General features: G+C 39.3%; 1 protein-coding gene across 1 annotated transcript; it reads left to right on the plus strand.

Annotated features, from left to right (window-relative positions):
• The first annotated feature begins 596 nt into the window (after positions 1-596).
• ywhae1 (tyrosine 3-monooxygenase/tryptophan 5-monooxygenase activation protein, epsilon polypeptide 1) lies at positions 597-16,331 on the plus strand. The gene is made up of 6 exons (XM_042486330.1): positions 597-854; positions 3,262-3,461; positions 4,125-4,231; positions 5,027-5,233; positions 6,181-6,317; positions 15,136-16,331. The coding sequence occupies exons 1-6, from the start codon at positions 791-793 to the stop codon at positions 15,183-15,185; spliced, it is 765 nt and encodes a 254-aa protein (XP_042342264.1). The 5' UTR covers positions 597-790; the 3' UTR covers positions 15,186-16,331.
• The last annotated feature ends 321 nt before the right edge of the window (positions 16,332-16,652 follow it).

The following is a 16,652-nucleotide window of genomic DNA, read 5'->3' on the forward strand; positions in this document are numbered from 1 at the left end:
ATAATAATAATAATAATAGATTTGATTTTTATTTATTAATTTTGAACATGTAAAAAAAAAGAATAGAGAAATGATTTAAATACAAAATTTAAACCCATACTAATAATTAATTATAAAATAATTAATTTATTAAATGAATATATACATTCACTCACATACTTAAAATTAAATCTACGATTTTGCATTATTATTGGTAATAAAGTGTTTGTTATTCTAAATAATAATAATAAATAATAATAATAATAATAATAATAATAGATTTGATTTTTATTTATTAATTTTGAACATGTAAAAAAAAAATAGAGAAATGATTATACAAAATTTAAAGCCACACTAATAATTAATATATACATACGCCCACATACTCAAAACTAAATATCTACGATTTTGTTATTATTATTATTATTATTATTGTTAGTAATAAAGTGTTTGCTCTTCTAAATAATAATAATGGTTATTATTAATATTCTAAACTTTATTCGCAGAGCCCTTTTCAAACAAAGCGCAGTCACTGAGTTTGCAGAGCCCCTGACTCCTGCTCTGTCTACAGTAATTTTGAGAGGGGAGGTATCAGAGCTGGTGATTCATGTGCGTATGTGCAGAGCTCGGATGAGGCTGGTCGCCATCTTTACTCGATCCCAGCGCTCGGCTGCCGGTGGGGCGGAACACCACTCATCGACCCAGTTGATTTCTAGGAACCGCCGACAGACCTGGCTCACCACCGCCGTGTGTTTCACCGAAGATTTGCCTCTTTAACTAGCACGCCACTCTACCTGCACCTCGACACACAATGGGAGAGCGAGAGGACCTAGTTTACCAGGCAAAACTCGCCGAGCAGGCAGAGAGATATGACGGTAAGACTCGCTTTCAGGGCCGGCTGGTAACGGGACACATTCGCCGCAGGGATTTTTTTAAGCTAACGGTAACGGAGCGGTGCTCGGCTAGCTAGTTAGCTCAGCGTTAGCCGCGGCTAGCTGGAGAGCTAACGCGCCCGCAGCTGAGCTAACCTAACGGCTGACTGACATGGCAGGCGGCTCTGCGCTGGAAGAAATGAACGCGACATTTAAACAAAAACAAATGTCACGCAGCGTCTGTGTTTTAATAAAAACGCACCGCTGTGACTGACAGCGGCTAGCGAAAGAGCTACAACAAAATGGCGGATTACTGGAGCGTGAGCTGTCAGGAGTTGCCTCCCCTGCACCATGCTAGCGCTACAGCTTAACACTTGAGCTACTGGCCCGGTGCTATAAGTGACACTCATTGTTATGCTAATATCTTTGTCCGCTCTGTAACTTTATTTCAGCAACGTTTAGCGAGGCGTTAGCTTGAAATGCAAGGTTAGCTGCTTGTTAGCAGTCAGCGGGAGTGGGAGGGCAGCTGTTCATTTAGTGGGGTGTTCCCCCTGCAAGCAGGCTACACGGATCGATTGGCGAAAATGACTCCCTGGTCCCCCTCTCTGGTGCACTCCTGTCAGACTGTCATACCATTACAGGCCTTGTAGAGGCTGTTTTTAGACGGCTGCCTCTGCCACCGGTCATACGTTGCCTGGTGACGTTAAATAAATGTGCCATGACTCATTCACGGGTTTTGGACCGAGTTTATTTACAGAGTGATTTATGGTTTTACTGGCTAAATGGGAATCTTGCAGGAATGTCGTCGATTTCATATTGTTATTCAGCGATAGATTATCAATGCGTACAGATGAATTGCTAAGGGGGTAAATAGATTAGCGTGGGAAAAAAAATCACATATTCATATCAAGTTATTTTTTTATTATTAAAAATAACAAATACATAACAAATTATCTACCTGGGCGATTATCAGGGCCAATATTTCTCATTTTGCCGATTATTGAAATTAACCAATAAAAAAAAGTGCAACACCAGGAAAGACAGTCAGTGCAAAGAAAGTGACAGCCTGGGAGGGACTTTTACTTTGTAAAACCTCAGGGAGTTATTTTTATTCATAATTTTTTATTTTAACATGTCACTGAACTTTATAATAAGAACAATAGTTGCAGGGAATTTGCTGTATATGATGTTGAAATGTTCAGTTTTGATTAAATGTTTGCAAATTCTAATTTAATAATTCAAAATTTTGACAGAAATATTTTCTTTTTTACTGTAAATGCATATTGGCTCCAAATTTCCCATAAAGTACTGATTATCTTTGTCGGCCTTGAAAAACAAATATCAGTCTACCCCGGAGTGATACCATACAATTCAACTATAGAAACACATTAGCTAAATACTGATGAAGTGAAAAGATAAAGTGAAAGTGAAAACAGCATCATTGAGATTTGTAGAGTACTGTAATCATCATCATCAACACACAAATGATAAACACACATTTCCTATCTCCTGCTGATGACTGATAACTGCATTTAAATCCTATTTTGTTTATGATAAATAGGCTGACTAAATCTGCTGCAGACATTCCTGCCACATAGGCCCGCATCAGTACAGGTAATAAACTATGCAAATATAGGAAAACATCTAGACAGCTTGTACTGCTCTTCATAATTAAAACAATACATAAAGCAGATGAGTGCGACCTGGAGGAGCGGGGTGTAAAAGCACAGAAAATAAAGGGATGCATGTTATAAACCTAACCTGGGGCCGGGGTGTGGCTGCAGCACCATCATCACCTCTCCTTCCTGCGGCTGAATCTGAGAGCGACGTGTTTGTGTGAAATCTCCTCAGGAAAATGTGTGCCGAACGTGTCATCAATCAACAGTCGTCAATGAAAACTTTCTTACAATACAGTAAAGACCTTGGAAGTAGGATGTTATTAAGTGGTTTTTTTCTGTCTTGCATTGTAAAATCACAAAATAATTGGTAACCTTTTTATTTTTTAAAAATGATTTAATGAATTCCTCAATTACAATAAATGTTTGGGCAAAATTGTTCTTAAATCTGTAAACAAAAAAAAAGAAAAAAAAGGTTGGCACATGATTGTTTTTTTTAATTATTTTATTTTTTATTTTAGGTTATTATAAAATTGGTTTTAAATTTGACATATAAAAAATCTTAAAGTATTACATTCAGTTTGCTGTAAGCTACAGGAATCCTGCGTGGACTGGTGTCATAGTTTAAAAAGGTCTGACATTGACATTAAGTGCCGCACATTTTTAAACTCATTTAGTTAGACAAGATGATACGATTAGCGGCAAATTAATAGCTTTACTGTGGAGATTTTATGTTAAATGAACGAAATATATATTTGAATAATAAGTTCTTGTAACACGTGTCTTCTCCGCAGAGATGGTGGAGTCTATGAAGAGTGTGGCAGGCATGGACGTGGAGCTCACAGTGGAGGAGAGGAACCTACTATCAGTGGCCTACAAGAATGTGATCGGAGCTCGGAGAGCATCCTGGAGGATAATCAGCAGTATCGAACAGAGGGAAGAGAGCAAGGCCGGAGAAGAAAAACTGAAGATGATCCGGGAATACAGGCAAAATGTAAAGCACGCAGCAGAGGCTCAGGATGTCCCACAAACAAGCTTAGCATTTGTACTTACACAGTGTTTGACAGGAGCACACACACATCCTAAATATGACTCTCATTTCAAAGCAGATATGCTGTGCTAATGTGAGATCACTAGCTCAATTTAATAATCAACACTATAAGCAGCTACTGGACAGACTGTGTCTGAGTCATAGTTGGCAAATCCCCCACGCTCTCTTGCTTTTATGAAGGGAAATAAGAGCTGGCTATTAATCTGGGAGGGGCCAGAGTGTGTCAGAGCGATGGGAGAGGCAGTTGGACTGCAGTCAATGACCTAATGGGATTCAGAGATGGGTAATCCTACTGTTGTGCCTTTTACTTCTTGTGTCGTGCTCTGCCTCCCTTGGGGAACACATTTTTTACAGGGTGTTAGCAGCTACAGTGGGATCTGCATACACAGACTTAGTCACACGTGTTTTTTGGAACATGCAGCCCTCACTGCCATATGTTTGACCCTCACTAACACGGGCAGATGACTGCAGTTACTTTACGTGGACCATGGTACCCACACAGAAGCAGAAAGTACAACTTGGACTCACCGGAGGGCTTCGGTGGAAAAGGATTAAATTGTTTTTGCTGATTGAATAATGGTCTTATTTTGTCTGTTTGTTTGGCAGGTTGAGAAGGAGCTGAAGTCAATCTGTGGTGACATTCTGGATGCACTGGAAAGGCACTTACTCCCATCTGCTGTCATGGGGGAGTCTAAGGTCTTCTACAACAAAATGTAAGAGCTGTGTGGTCTGAATGTAAATTAGTAGATGATTAAATGAAGTCCTTCCACAAAATGATGAATACGTTTTTGGTAGAGGTTTAACGGTACACAAAAGCCATGGTGCAGTTCATACTTCGGTTTGGTGTGAGTTTGGAACAGCAAGAGGGACAAAAACTGCGAGGATATATGTCTTTTTATTTATTTTGAGCATTCATTTAGTTAGTGTAAGAGACAAAAGACAAAATCCTCCTGCTGGGGACTGAGGTGGCACTTTGGTAAAGTATTTACATGATAAAAATATAGCACATTTCAAACACTGCTGTATTTCACTGTATAAACACTGAACAATCACACTTTCTGAAAGACAACAGATCACAACAAACTGCAAAACTGAGACACTTCTCTCATGCTATGAAATTAAAAATACAAAATAAATAGAATAAAAAAAAAAAACAACTTGTGCATAAGGACGAGCGTTTCAAAATGTTCCACTTCAGCTTTATTTAAACATTTAAAGAACTCAAATCATGCTGCCGATCGGCACATCTGGGTGGGTCCAATACTGTGAGGTAAAGTTATGGCAGTAAAAGTCAGTGAATTTGACAACATATCTGAGGAAATCGTGGCAGTATTAGGGAGGTTCACATATGCGACACTTCTCAGGCATATTTTACGATGAAGGCCCAAGTTACGCAGCTAGCTCCTTCAAGACTATTAACAACGCAGCAGTTAGCTTGAAATTATATCAAACACTTCAGAGTTCCACCCAAAGTTCATATTCTGGCTTTTTCTTTTCTTCAACTCCAGGAAGGGTGACTACCACAGGTACCTGGCAGAGTTCGCCACTGGCAACAACAGAAAGGAGGCAGCAGAGAACAGCCTGGTGGCCTACAAAACCGCTACTGATCTAGCCATGTTGGAGCTGCCACCCACACACCCCATCCGCCTCGGCCTTGCCCTCAACTTCTCCGTCTTCTACTACGAGATCCTAAACTCTCCCGACCGCGCCTGCAGGTTACTGTCTTTGCAATACACTCTGTTGTTTCCCCTTAGGCAGCAATTGCAGAGCAGAGTATAATCAGGATTCAGAGCAGGGTTCCTGCAGATCCTTAAAAAGTCTTTAAGGACATTCAATGAATTCATCTTAAAATTAGGCCTTAATGGGCATTAAAATGTCATAAATTAATCTTTCGAAGTTGAAGAAATAGAAAGCAGATTATTATGAATATTTTTTTCAGATGTTGCATTGTAAAATCTAAAGAAAAAAATTGATAATATTTCTTTTTTAAAATTATTTTTATTGAATGCCTTTTGCATTAATGTCACACAGATCAGGATATAACAATTTTTTTTATTATTTGTTTTTTCCCCTCCAATATTTGAAGTAGATCATCTGACTTTAACCAAAAAGGTCATGCTTTATGATAAACATTTGGGTGAAGCTGTCTCCTTCAGTTGTGGTTATTGTAAATTGGTCTTAAATTTAATTCCGAGTGTCATTAAAAATGTCTTAAAAAGACGTAAATCTAACTTGTCTTAAGCTGTAGGAACTCTGCAAAGTGTAGAGGCCCTGTTGATAAGGAACCTATGCACCATCTTTTGTTTTTAATCACTAATCTTCCCCAGTTGCCGTGCACAACCCCAGGTTGCTGCCTTTTCCCACCACAGCCATTGTTCTGACTGGCAAGGCTGTAATTTCAAACCCTGTGTTTATTTTTAAAAGTATTTAACGTCTTGACCTCTTCACAATTTTTAAAGGAACATTAACAGAAGTCCATCGCAAACAGACAAGAATGAAGTTACTTACAATCACTGACACAGATAGATGATGAGATGAGGTACGATGGCAGCCCGAAAACTAACCAGTGAAATGTTGAGTGTGAAAACGTGTTCAGACATACTTAAAGCTCAAACGTAAATCTCTTGTATGAAGTGATTTCAACAGAAGTGTGTTTGCGCAGGTTGGCAAAGGCTGCGTTTGATGACGCCATCACAGAACTGGACACACTGAATGAAGACAGCTACAAGGACTCCACACTTATCATGCAGTTGTTACGTGACAACCTGACACTATGGACTTCAGATATGCAGGGAGAGGGTAAGAGTCTCGTAACACGGTGCCTCCATTCATAACACTAGTCCAGGACATTGTACTGTATCTGCAATCTACCCGTTTGTCACCGCAGAACCTTTTTTTTTCCACGATGAGATGCTGAAACAGTGATGAGTTAACTCACCTGTCTGAAACCTTTTTACTCTGGATTTATAACTTGTCTTAATACTGTGAGCAGAATGATTGATGTCCTGTTGTTCCAGCAAAACACGCTGAGTGCTAGCAGATAATACTCTACTTTTCACAAGGAACAGTAAGCCATGCATTAACTGATGATTGTAGCTTTGTCATCTCATTTTATGACATTATGTTACTCTATATCCTCGGGATGGGGGGGGAATCGGTTCTACTGAGGATGTGGTTCTGCTTTTTCAAAACCCAAAAGTCAGTAACGTTTGAGCTCATCAATGCTGCTAAAGTCCCGTGGATCCTCTAACGTAACATTATATCTCAAGTCGAGCGACGTCATTTAAATGCAGTCACTTCTCCGCATACGTCAACTGTCCAATGAAGCTTTTAATAAAATTGATATGCCAGCTGGCAGGTATTAAAGTGGCAAAAAAGTGGCACAGTCTTCATCGTCATCCACCCACAGCTGCAGTGGAAAGCACACCCAAACTTTATAGCAAGTCCCGTCAGTTAAAAATAGTCATCCAATGTTGAAATCCGAGTTGAAATCGGCAGGATAAGAGCTAGTTAGCTAAGGTTTCATTGTGATGTGTTCAAGGTCGGCTCGGTAAAATGACTGTTAGGCACAGGTAAATAAAACGTCATCGTAATGTGTTCAACATCAGGAAAAAGAACATTTAGTTTTTGGCGAGAAACTTGAATAATATGGTTTTGCAATTAAAGCAAACCAGTTCTGTTCTGTTTCTCACCAAATAATAGTATAGTATCAATAGTGGTGTCGCTAAAGATTCGGAGTCTTGATAATAGTAACAATATCAGTAAAAAAATGAACGATCCCCATCCCCACTGTAACTACAGCAGTCAGCTCAAATCAAAATAGGGAAATCAAAATTGTCGTGTTTATCAAAAGAGTTGGTCCCTTTGTCGTGTGTTATCGCCGCGCTCACAGGCTCCAGCTAAACTGGCTCTTTAAACCGCTTTGTGCATTGAACTCTGCTTTTTCCTTATTCCTTCTGTATTTATTACATTTTTACAGTGGGCGCCGCATATTTACACTAAGCTACAAACGGCAGTGATGAAGGGAGGTTGCATGTTCGGCGTTATTTTTCTGTGGTCGGTGAGAGCTGAAAAATGTTCAACATCGATAAAACGCTGCATTTATTACAGTTGCTTTTACCCCACTGTCCAATCACAGTGAAGGAGGGACGGGACAAATATTACAAAGACAAAAACAACGGAGGAGAAATGAATAATTCTGGCCACGTAGACCGGCAGGTCCTCCTCCCTTCATCCAGAGCAGGGGATCCACCTTGTGCTGACATTTTTACTTATGAGGATAATCCCTATCTTAGCAACCAGATGGAAGCAAAGTGCCTCAGGTGAAAAATGCTGCGCCTCCAAAGCGCTCTCAAGTGCTGCCAGCTGGGTGTTTTCAGAGGTGTGCCTCGTTTTTACCTGGGAAATTAACGCTTGGTGAACACATGAACTTTATAAAGGTAACAGCAGTAATTTTTGCTGGACAAGAACGTAAAAATCCAGTTGACCAGCAAACTAGAGGGTGTGAGCCGTGTTGGACTCCAGCCGCTGGGCTTTGTAGTTTCCTTTGTTTACTCTGTGTTTACCTTTACTCTGCTCGTGTGCCCGAGAGAAAGCAGTTTCAGGCTACTCCTTTTTTCCTATTCACTTTCAGTGTTCAAACACTCTAAAAGTTTCAAGGAAATGTGGTTGTTGAAGGTCAAACATGGTGAAGAGTTGAGTTAAAAAGCTGCACTGACGTTAAAGCTTGCAGGACCTGGATCATGCTGCTCACAGTGCACGTTCCCGGCTACAGAGCTGGTCTGTTCCAGAGTTCCCGTCTTACTGGTGTACATGTGTCTGAGCTGAGAAGTCATAACCATCCCAGCTAACAAGCGTCACCTGCTTTTCAACCTTGCAGCATTTGATTCTCGGCTGAACGGTTCAAGAAAAGTCTGATCCCTGACCAATATTTGGATTTAAATCTGGATTCATTTCCATAGAATAAACTGCACATAGAAGAACATACACAACTGCAACTTGAGAAATACATTTGCTTGTCAGTTTTTTGTTAAAACCAGTTGGTCAGAGAAAATTCAAAAGTTTTATGTAAACTTGTCCATTTATTTGATGTAAAACCTGAGGCTTAATCAGCACGTGCATGGGCATTTAAAAAAACAACATAGCTTTTTAAGTGCGCTTTGGCCTTTTCTTCACACACTAAAAGCGCTTTACATCACAGAAAACAGATGTTTTGGAAAACCCCTTCCAGGGTGAAGATTTTCAGAAACTATTTCATCTCCTGTAGACACTGAAAACAGAGTTTTTGGCTTGAGACATCAGAGTTTGATCCATTTTCTGGTGTCTGGTTCCTTTACTCCTTTATGACAGTGAACTGAATGTCTTTGTGTACAAATCAGGCAATTTGAGAGGGACATCTTCTACTTTGGGAACACTTGATTGACATTTTTCAACATTTTCTGGCATCTCAGACTAAACAACTGATCAGTGTTTAATTGAGAAAATAACCAGCAGATTATTCAACAGTAAAAATAATTGTTAGGTGCAGCCATGTATCCCTCTGTGTGATTTAACAACATGGTTTTACAGTTATATCGCTGCCTGCTGGTTTGGCATGCTCTATTGACATCGCTTCAATTGTTTCAATTGTGATTTTGCATCTTAATTTGGACAAAGATTTTTTTCTAACAGTGCTTGTATATACAGGAGTTACTTTTTCTATTTTTTTACTTCTTTGACAGTGATGGAGGAAGCATGTTTTCTACAGCACCCCTGTAGTTTCCTTGTGCTGCTTTCAGGTGCCTTTCACAAGTATTTAAACCATTAAACCCTGGAAAAATCGAGCAAATCAATCTTTTTCTGAAACATGGAAAAAGGGCATCGAGCAACTTAGTAATACAAGTTTCATGAGCAGAAATGAGCAGATTTAGCGAAGTATGTTTAACTATATTTCTAATTACAAATTCAAAACAAAATTTACTTTTAAAGCAAGCTTTGTTTATTTTTTACTTTCTTTTGAACCTTTTTTAAACTAATACTAAGTAATTTTATCATACCTTTTTTTTTTTTTTTTTACTAATTTCTTGCTAATTTGGGGGTCATTTCTTTTTTTCGTTGCTTGCACTCTTCCCATGTTTTTGAAAGAAATCAAGTCAGTTTGCACAGATTTCAAAGGGTCAGTGGTTTTTACACATTTTGAGTGTTATATTTATTAAAAATAAAGCCTGACATAGTTGGACAGTAACAGTAATATCTACAAACTGCTGGTTAATCAAAGCTATGTTAATAAGGGACTGAAAACCCCCCTAATGCTTCTGCTGACAGCTCTGCACTTTAGCTGCTTATGCTAATGGTAGCTTTACAGACAGACAGCATTAGACGCTTCACAGCCTGTGAAGCGTCTAATGAAGGGCTGATTTTGACCTTTCTGGTTATAAGATCAATACGATACAGTGCGGTTAAAAGTTTTTTAGGAAGATTCCAGCAGCTCTGTTTGGTGTCAGTCACATAGCACCGCCATGCAACAACAGTCAACCTCTCTCCTCTGTTTCACTGAATAAACATTAACCTACAGTCTGTCTGCCCGAGACGATTGTCTTTATAGCTGCTAAATTGTCAAAAGCACAACTACAACTTATTAGATGCTGGAAGATTTTTATAAAAACCAGAAACCGTTCAGCCTCATTTGATTCATCCTTTCTCTTCCTGCGTTCATGGCAGCAGTTTGCTGTGTTGCAGAGCATCCATCAGCACCCTTTATTTCCCAGTGACTCGTCATCTCTTGTCTTCTTCTCATTCCCTCTGCTGTAGAGTCCTAAAGGAAACAAACCTGACTGTTCATTTCCCATGTTAACTGTACTTTGTAAGTGTTGCTCACCCAAGCCTTGCTGTGTGTGTGTGTGTGTTCGTGTGTGTGTGTGGCTGCCTTTTTCCCTTCTCAGCACTAACTCACTCACAGTTTAATAATTCAGTTCTCTCACCTGTTGCTTTGTCGCTCAATCGGATGGATTTTGTATTAACGATCGGTAACAGGCTGTAATCTTTGATGTTCCCACCACAGTTTGTTCAAACAGCGTTTCTTGAGTTCACATAGATCAGCTGAGCTTTGCTTATATAAACAAAGAGTTTAGTCGCCTGTTAAACTCGTATGTTCACCAGGCAGCTGAGGTTTAGATCATGCCACTGGCATGTTAGACTGCCTGCACACTCGGGCTGAGTTATGGTTTAAAATTTTCCATCCGGCTTCTGTCGGTGATTGCTGATACATTTGCACAGGTTTGTGTTAAGGCTTGGTTGATGAACTTGCAACTATCAAGGGTTTGAAGAAATTAACCCTTAATTCACAGAGTGAAAATATGCCATGGACCGTATATAAAGATGGACAGCATGACCGTTCTCTCAAACTGTAACGTTTCAGTCTGGATCGCCCCCTGGTGTCTGACTGCAGTGTAGGTCATAAAGCCCGCCCCTTTATGTTAGCAAATGGGCCAAACTAAAAACTCAAAGTACACGCCAAATACATTTTTCCCAAAGATGGTTTCTGTCACTGAAGGTAGCTCTCGTTTTTTCAAGTGTTTTTTTTATGATAAGTTCTGTTTTAATGAGTTTTACAGTTATACAAAAAGGGGATTTTCAACCATGATTGACAGCTGTGACAGCCAATCTGTGCACTCGCATTCAGTGGGGCTGCTCACAATTGGTCGGACGGGTGTTTTGGCGGGATCTCCCCCACCACAGATATCACTGCTGCACAGACTCTGGTTTTCAATGACATCACCAAAGGCCGTATCTCAGGATATTTTAGTTTCACTTGAGCATCGTGGGAGTAAGTTGGGGCTCGTTGGCCACCTTTATATACAGTCTGTGGTTTATCCCGTTTGTCTCTCTCTGCTCGCTGTTGCCCAAAAAGCACAATCGGAGAGGTACTCAGCCAATAGAAGATATATTTATCCAACCCTATTGCACACATTAGTTAACCATTTAAACACATGCAGTCGTTTGTTAGGACATGAACAGCAAAACAAAACATTACAAACAGTAAAGCTCGGTCTTCTCTCTCTGTTGACGCCACGTTTAAATTGTCTGATGTATCCGCATGTGTAAACTGTTCACTCCTCTTTTTTTCACTTTTTGATCCAAGTTTTCACACAGTCAGTTTTCCAATCACTGTTGTTGAATGAGTGACTGTGATGCACAATTTGACGCCGAATTTCACTCAACGCCAACCACTGGTGACAGTTACATTTGGGTTAAGCATGCATTTTTGACTGATGTTTCCAGCTGATTAAGATTTTTTACACATTTCCTCTTGAAAAGTCTAGTTGTCTTTTTAAAGGAGCATGTCAGTTTAAACACATTTATCTGGATTCTAGTGTGTTCCCACGTACGCTACTGGTCAGAAGTTTTTGAACATCTCCACCTTCAAGGTTTTATTGAAATTTATACAGTTTAATGTTTTTGAGTCCTCCGATATTAAAGCAGAGGACAAACTTTTAGAGATAACTCAAAAAAGAAATCACAGTTTCTTTCGCAATATTTTATCTACATTTTTAACTCAAGCTGCAACCTTTTGCAGACATAACGGTTTAACACACTTTTTCTACAGTGGAAATTAGTTATTCTTTGACCCAGAACTGTTGCAGAAGTTCCCAAAAATGTGTTTCACTTAAAGTTGCTTCCACCCTTTTGTTCAGTCCAGCTCGCTGGGGTTAAGTCTGTAGACTCTACTGACTTAGAGCCTGCTGCCTGTTTTTTGGGTTTTTTTTTTCTTAGCTCAGAGTTATGTTCTGGGTCATTATCGTGTTGTAGGATGAACCTCTAACCAGTTAGGTGCAGACCAGAGTGTCATGATGGCGCCTTAAAAATGCTGTGGTAGCTCTTTTGGTTCAAGGTGTCACGCAATCTTTGCAACACCGAGAAACTCTCCTTTTGCTTCCTGGACGGTAAACAAAAGCTCCACATGATAAACTGACATTTCAAATTTCAATTAATAGCTTTTTGTCAGTTCATGACCAAAGCAAACCTGTCTTGTTTTATTTTACCGTCTCAGTTACGGCTTTCTTCCCGCCACTCGACCTGTCAAACCTGCAGCTCGTAGTTTTCTCATCACAGTTGAAACCGAGACTTCTTTGCTTCAACCTGTGATACACATGAGCAGCTTACCAAGCGAGCTGTTGACTCAGAAACTTGTCTTCTGATGTTTCTGTGGCTCTGGTTTCTGGCAGACCTCATCCTGTCAGAGTTTCCTCCAGTTTCCAGGTGCCTTTTAATGGTGCATGAAACGTCTACGCACAGACACTTTGGTGTTCTTTGCAGTTTCACTAAAGGAAAGGCCTACACTTAAAAGGTTAAAGTCTGGCTACCTTTAGTGGTTGCCTTTTGCTCGTCACTATGTTAAAAATATACTACATCCTGCAGTGCAAGGTTGTCCAAAAAATGCTTCAGTAACACCAGCACCACTTTTATACAGACAGACGGTTTGTAAAGAATCGCCAAACACTGGGACACCTGCAGGAATTATTGCACCAACTTTGAAGCCTTAAGGCCTTTGCACACTGTCTGCGTCTGTGGGTTTTTTCGTACGAAATTGTTGCACATCTAAAACTAAATATGACCTCGTATTGTGTCCGTGATGTTGCACACTGACTCCGAAACCATCATCGGTCATTAAAGTTTTCAGAACAGGCTCTTTTTTCTGCGTTTTTTCACATTGGTCAAAAACATTTAGAGAGCTGCTCAGCCAATAAGCAGGAAAGACAGTGTGGCAGCGGGACACATCCGAAAAAAGACAGAGGAGCTAAGTGTTATTTCATACTCAGGGTTCCCCGTGGATCCTTAAAAAGTCTTCAAATGCATTGAATTCAGGCGCGAGAAAAGTCGCTTAACATCACTCAGTGGAAATACAGTCATCTCGCAATTGTGTTTTATCGACATTTTGAATATATCGTTTAATTTTTGCGCAAATCTGTAATGAGAATGTGAAAACACGGACAGCGCCACGCTGCCATTGCAACCCACATTGTGGTCAAAGGTGGAATTGCAGTTTGAATAACAGAAATAAAGCACTTTTCCTTATTTTTTGTCACAGCGATTAAAAACCTGTGTTGTTGTCAGGTAGCAGAACAGTGCACACCGTTAACTTTGCAGCTAACGTTGCTGCTGCAGATTTTTTTAGTCTGTTTCTTTGCATTTTGGTCAAAGTCCACCAACATATAGCTCTGGGGTCTGCAAAGGGCTGTAGCGTGCACATCCCTTGAGTCTGCATTTTTTGTTATTTTGGTAAACCAAGCTTTTTTTTGGCCTATGGCAGCTCATTTCTTACCTTTATACCATTGCGGGTATAAATTAAATTTCATGGAGGTGTTCTAAAACTTGTGACCAGAAGTGTATCTGAAAAACATATTTTTCGTACGGTAAGAAGACAGCGTTTACAGCAGGGGTGGGAAGTAATAAAGCACGTTTTCTGTCTTGAAGCTTCAGTTTTAAGTTACTTCTGCAGTATTTTATGCTACTTTATTTCACTACAATTAAAAATTAAACATTGTACTCTTTATTCCACTTAATTTATTTGACAAGTCGTAGTTACTCAGCAGATTAATTGCAGAAAAAAAAAGTTTTCTTTAAGTCTCAGTTATAGACAGTTCTGATTGATTGCAAATGAACAGTATTCAGTCATTAGCTCCACCTTGGTCAGCTACAGGTAGCTGTTTGCACAGTAATAATAATAATAATACCGTGATAGATTTTTTGTATGTATTTATCATTCAACACCATCAAACATGCATAATGTGTGCTTTCACCTCGGATCATTTCAAGCATCAGTTTTTCTAAAAATGTAAAATAATGGCCTTAGCTTTGTCTCGTAGAGTGGAGGGTTAGGGCCATGTGAAAGAATAAAGATTTCGAGAATCAAGTCATAATATTAAGACAATAAAGTCGTAATTTCGAGAATATTGTCGTCATATAACAAGAACAAAGTTGTAGTTTTATGGAAAAAAATCGAATTTATGAGAATAAAGTCATAATTTTACAAGAAAAAAAGTTGTAAATTTACAAGAAAGGGGATATTATTAAGGAAATAAACATATTTCCAGCAAACTATAAAACAGGCAACAAATGACCTGACTGTGTGTGGAACAGCACGACAGTATAGTTTACTAGCAAAATGTTTATTTCGGTAATAAAATGTCCCTTTTTTTGCGAAATTATGACTTTTCTCTTGTAAAATTTCAGCTTCCTTTCTTGAAAAACGACTTTATTCTCATAATATTACGAGTTTGTTCTCATGAAGCTACAACTTTTTTCCTTGTAAAATTATTAACTTTATTCTTGTAATATTTCAATTTTATTCTCCTAAAATTATGACTTTTTTTCCCGTGAAACTACGACTTTATTCCTGTAATAATACGAGTTGTGTCTCATGAAATTCTGACTTTTTTTTCTTGTAAAGCTATGATTTTATTCTCGTAATATTACGACTTAATTCTCAAAGTCTCCTCAAATGTTCTTTGACCTCAGCGTGGCCCTAAAACTCCGTCGTAATGTTGTTGGCCGGTTTAGATACGCAGGTTTTAAATGTGATATGTTTGAGTTTGTCGTTTTTTGGTGTAAAACTGACCGCCTGTTTTTTCTCGACCAGGCGAAGAACAAAAAGAGCAACTGCAAGACGTCGACGATGAGGCCCAGTGAGACTATGCCACCAACAGCCAACAACTTGAGACCCTCTCCCCACCTCCTCACACTCCTCATCCCTCCACCTGCGGCCTCCTCCATCCTCCCCTCCCTCCTCCCTCTCAAGTCACCTTCCTCCTCCTCCTCCTCCTCTCCCCTCCTTTTCCTTTCTTCCACCTCTGCAGCTCCGTGACCCAGCAGGGCCGAGGAGTTAACAAGTTTATTTTTCTCTTCTTTTTTTATTTTTATATTAGCCCTTACATCATTCAAGTAAATAGCACTTAATTGAGACAGGAAATACAATGTTAGAAAGGCAAAGATAAAGAGTACCCGGGTTGTTTTTGTTTTTTCGTCCTGGTACAAACAGTTCTGAAATGTTATCTTTGTTTTCATTATTGTATTTTTGTTTTGGTTTTTTTTTTGCTTTTTTCCTCAATATTTTTATCAGTTGCTGGATGTATTGAGAATTTTTTTTTCTTAATGTAATTACAGAAATTAACTTTTATTACTGAACATGTTGACTTTTAGTTATGGGAGCTATTTTATCTCTGTTTTTAGTGAAATGTCATGCGAATCATTTTACCTGGGCAATTTGGAGAAAACTACAAGTGCCCTTTTTGTTAACTTAGGTTTTCAGAGGAAGTTGGCAAATTTCGGGATATCCACGTGAGGCAAAGAAGTGCTTAACTTTTACACCATAGTGATTCTGTTGTCATGTTTTCGTAGTTGTCCTTGGACTGTACTTTGTGCTGAAATACTGTATCTGTGCACACATGCTGAGTCGCTGAAGGTTGACTTATTGTTAGCTGGTGTTTGAACGAAAAACAAAACTTGGGAGATTTCACACTTGTGTAAAAGACGAGTCTCAATTTGGCCGCGCTCCTCGACAGAGAGCCCTAAAATCATGATAGTCAAGCTTGCATGAGTTAACACATTTCTTTTCTGCTGCTTTTCCCCCCTTCTGTTCACTAAAGCTGCTCTGGGTTCAGAGGTTTTCTTTCTTTGCTGTTTTCTTTGTTTCTCTTCTTGTTTTGCTTCATTATGTGTAACTTGGAGCTGATTTGTACTACTGGATATCTGACTGGAGCCACAGACAGGGAATCTGTATTGTTCTTACTGAAACACAGCATGGAATTAACATTAAAGAATCTAAATTAAACATTACAAACTGACTCGTTGCTTTTATTTTTTTCATTTGCATTTCGAAGAAATTATTTTGCGGCCTCGTATCTTGGCACCGTTTCAAATGCAAAGTAGCGAATAAAATAAAAATGTCCTAGGGAGTCTTTGAGTCCTCGTGCACGCTGTAGCTGCTGCTTTAATTCAAATTTACATCTAACCATATTATCACGTACATTAGCACAGGTGTTTCATCCAAACTGAAAGATTTAGTGTCGATACCGGCTTTCCAAAACGATCAGCACCGTTGCAGAGTTGCACGCAGAGCAGATGTTGCTTCAGGAATCCGAGTTGGCAACTGTGAGC

Source organism: Plectropomus leopardus, chromosome 5 (genome assembly GCF_008729295.1).
Source record: "Plectropomus leopardus isolate mb chromosome 5, YSFRI_Pleo_2.0, whole genome shotgun sequence".
NCBI classification, from domain to species: Eukaryota; Metazoa; Chordata; class Actinopteri; order Perciformes; family Serranidae; genus Plectropomus; species Plectropomus leopardus.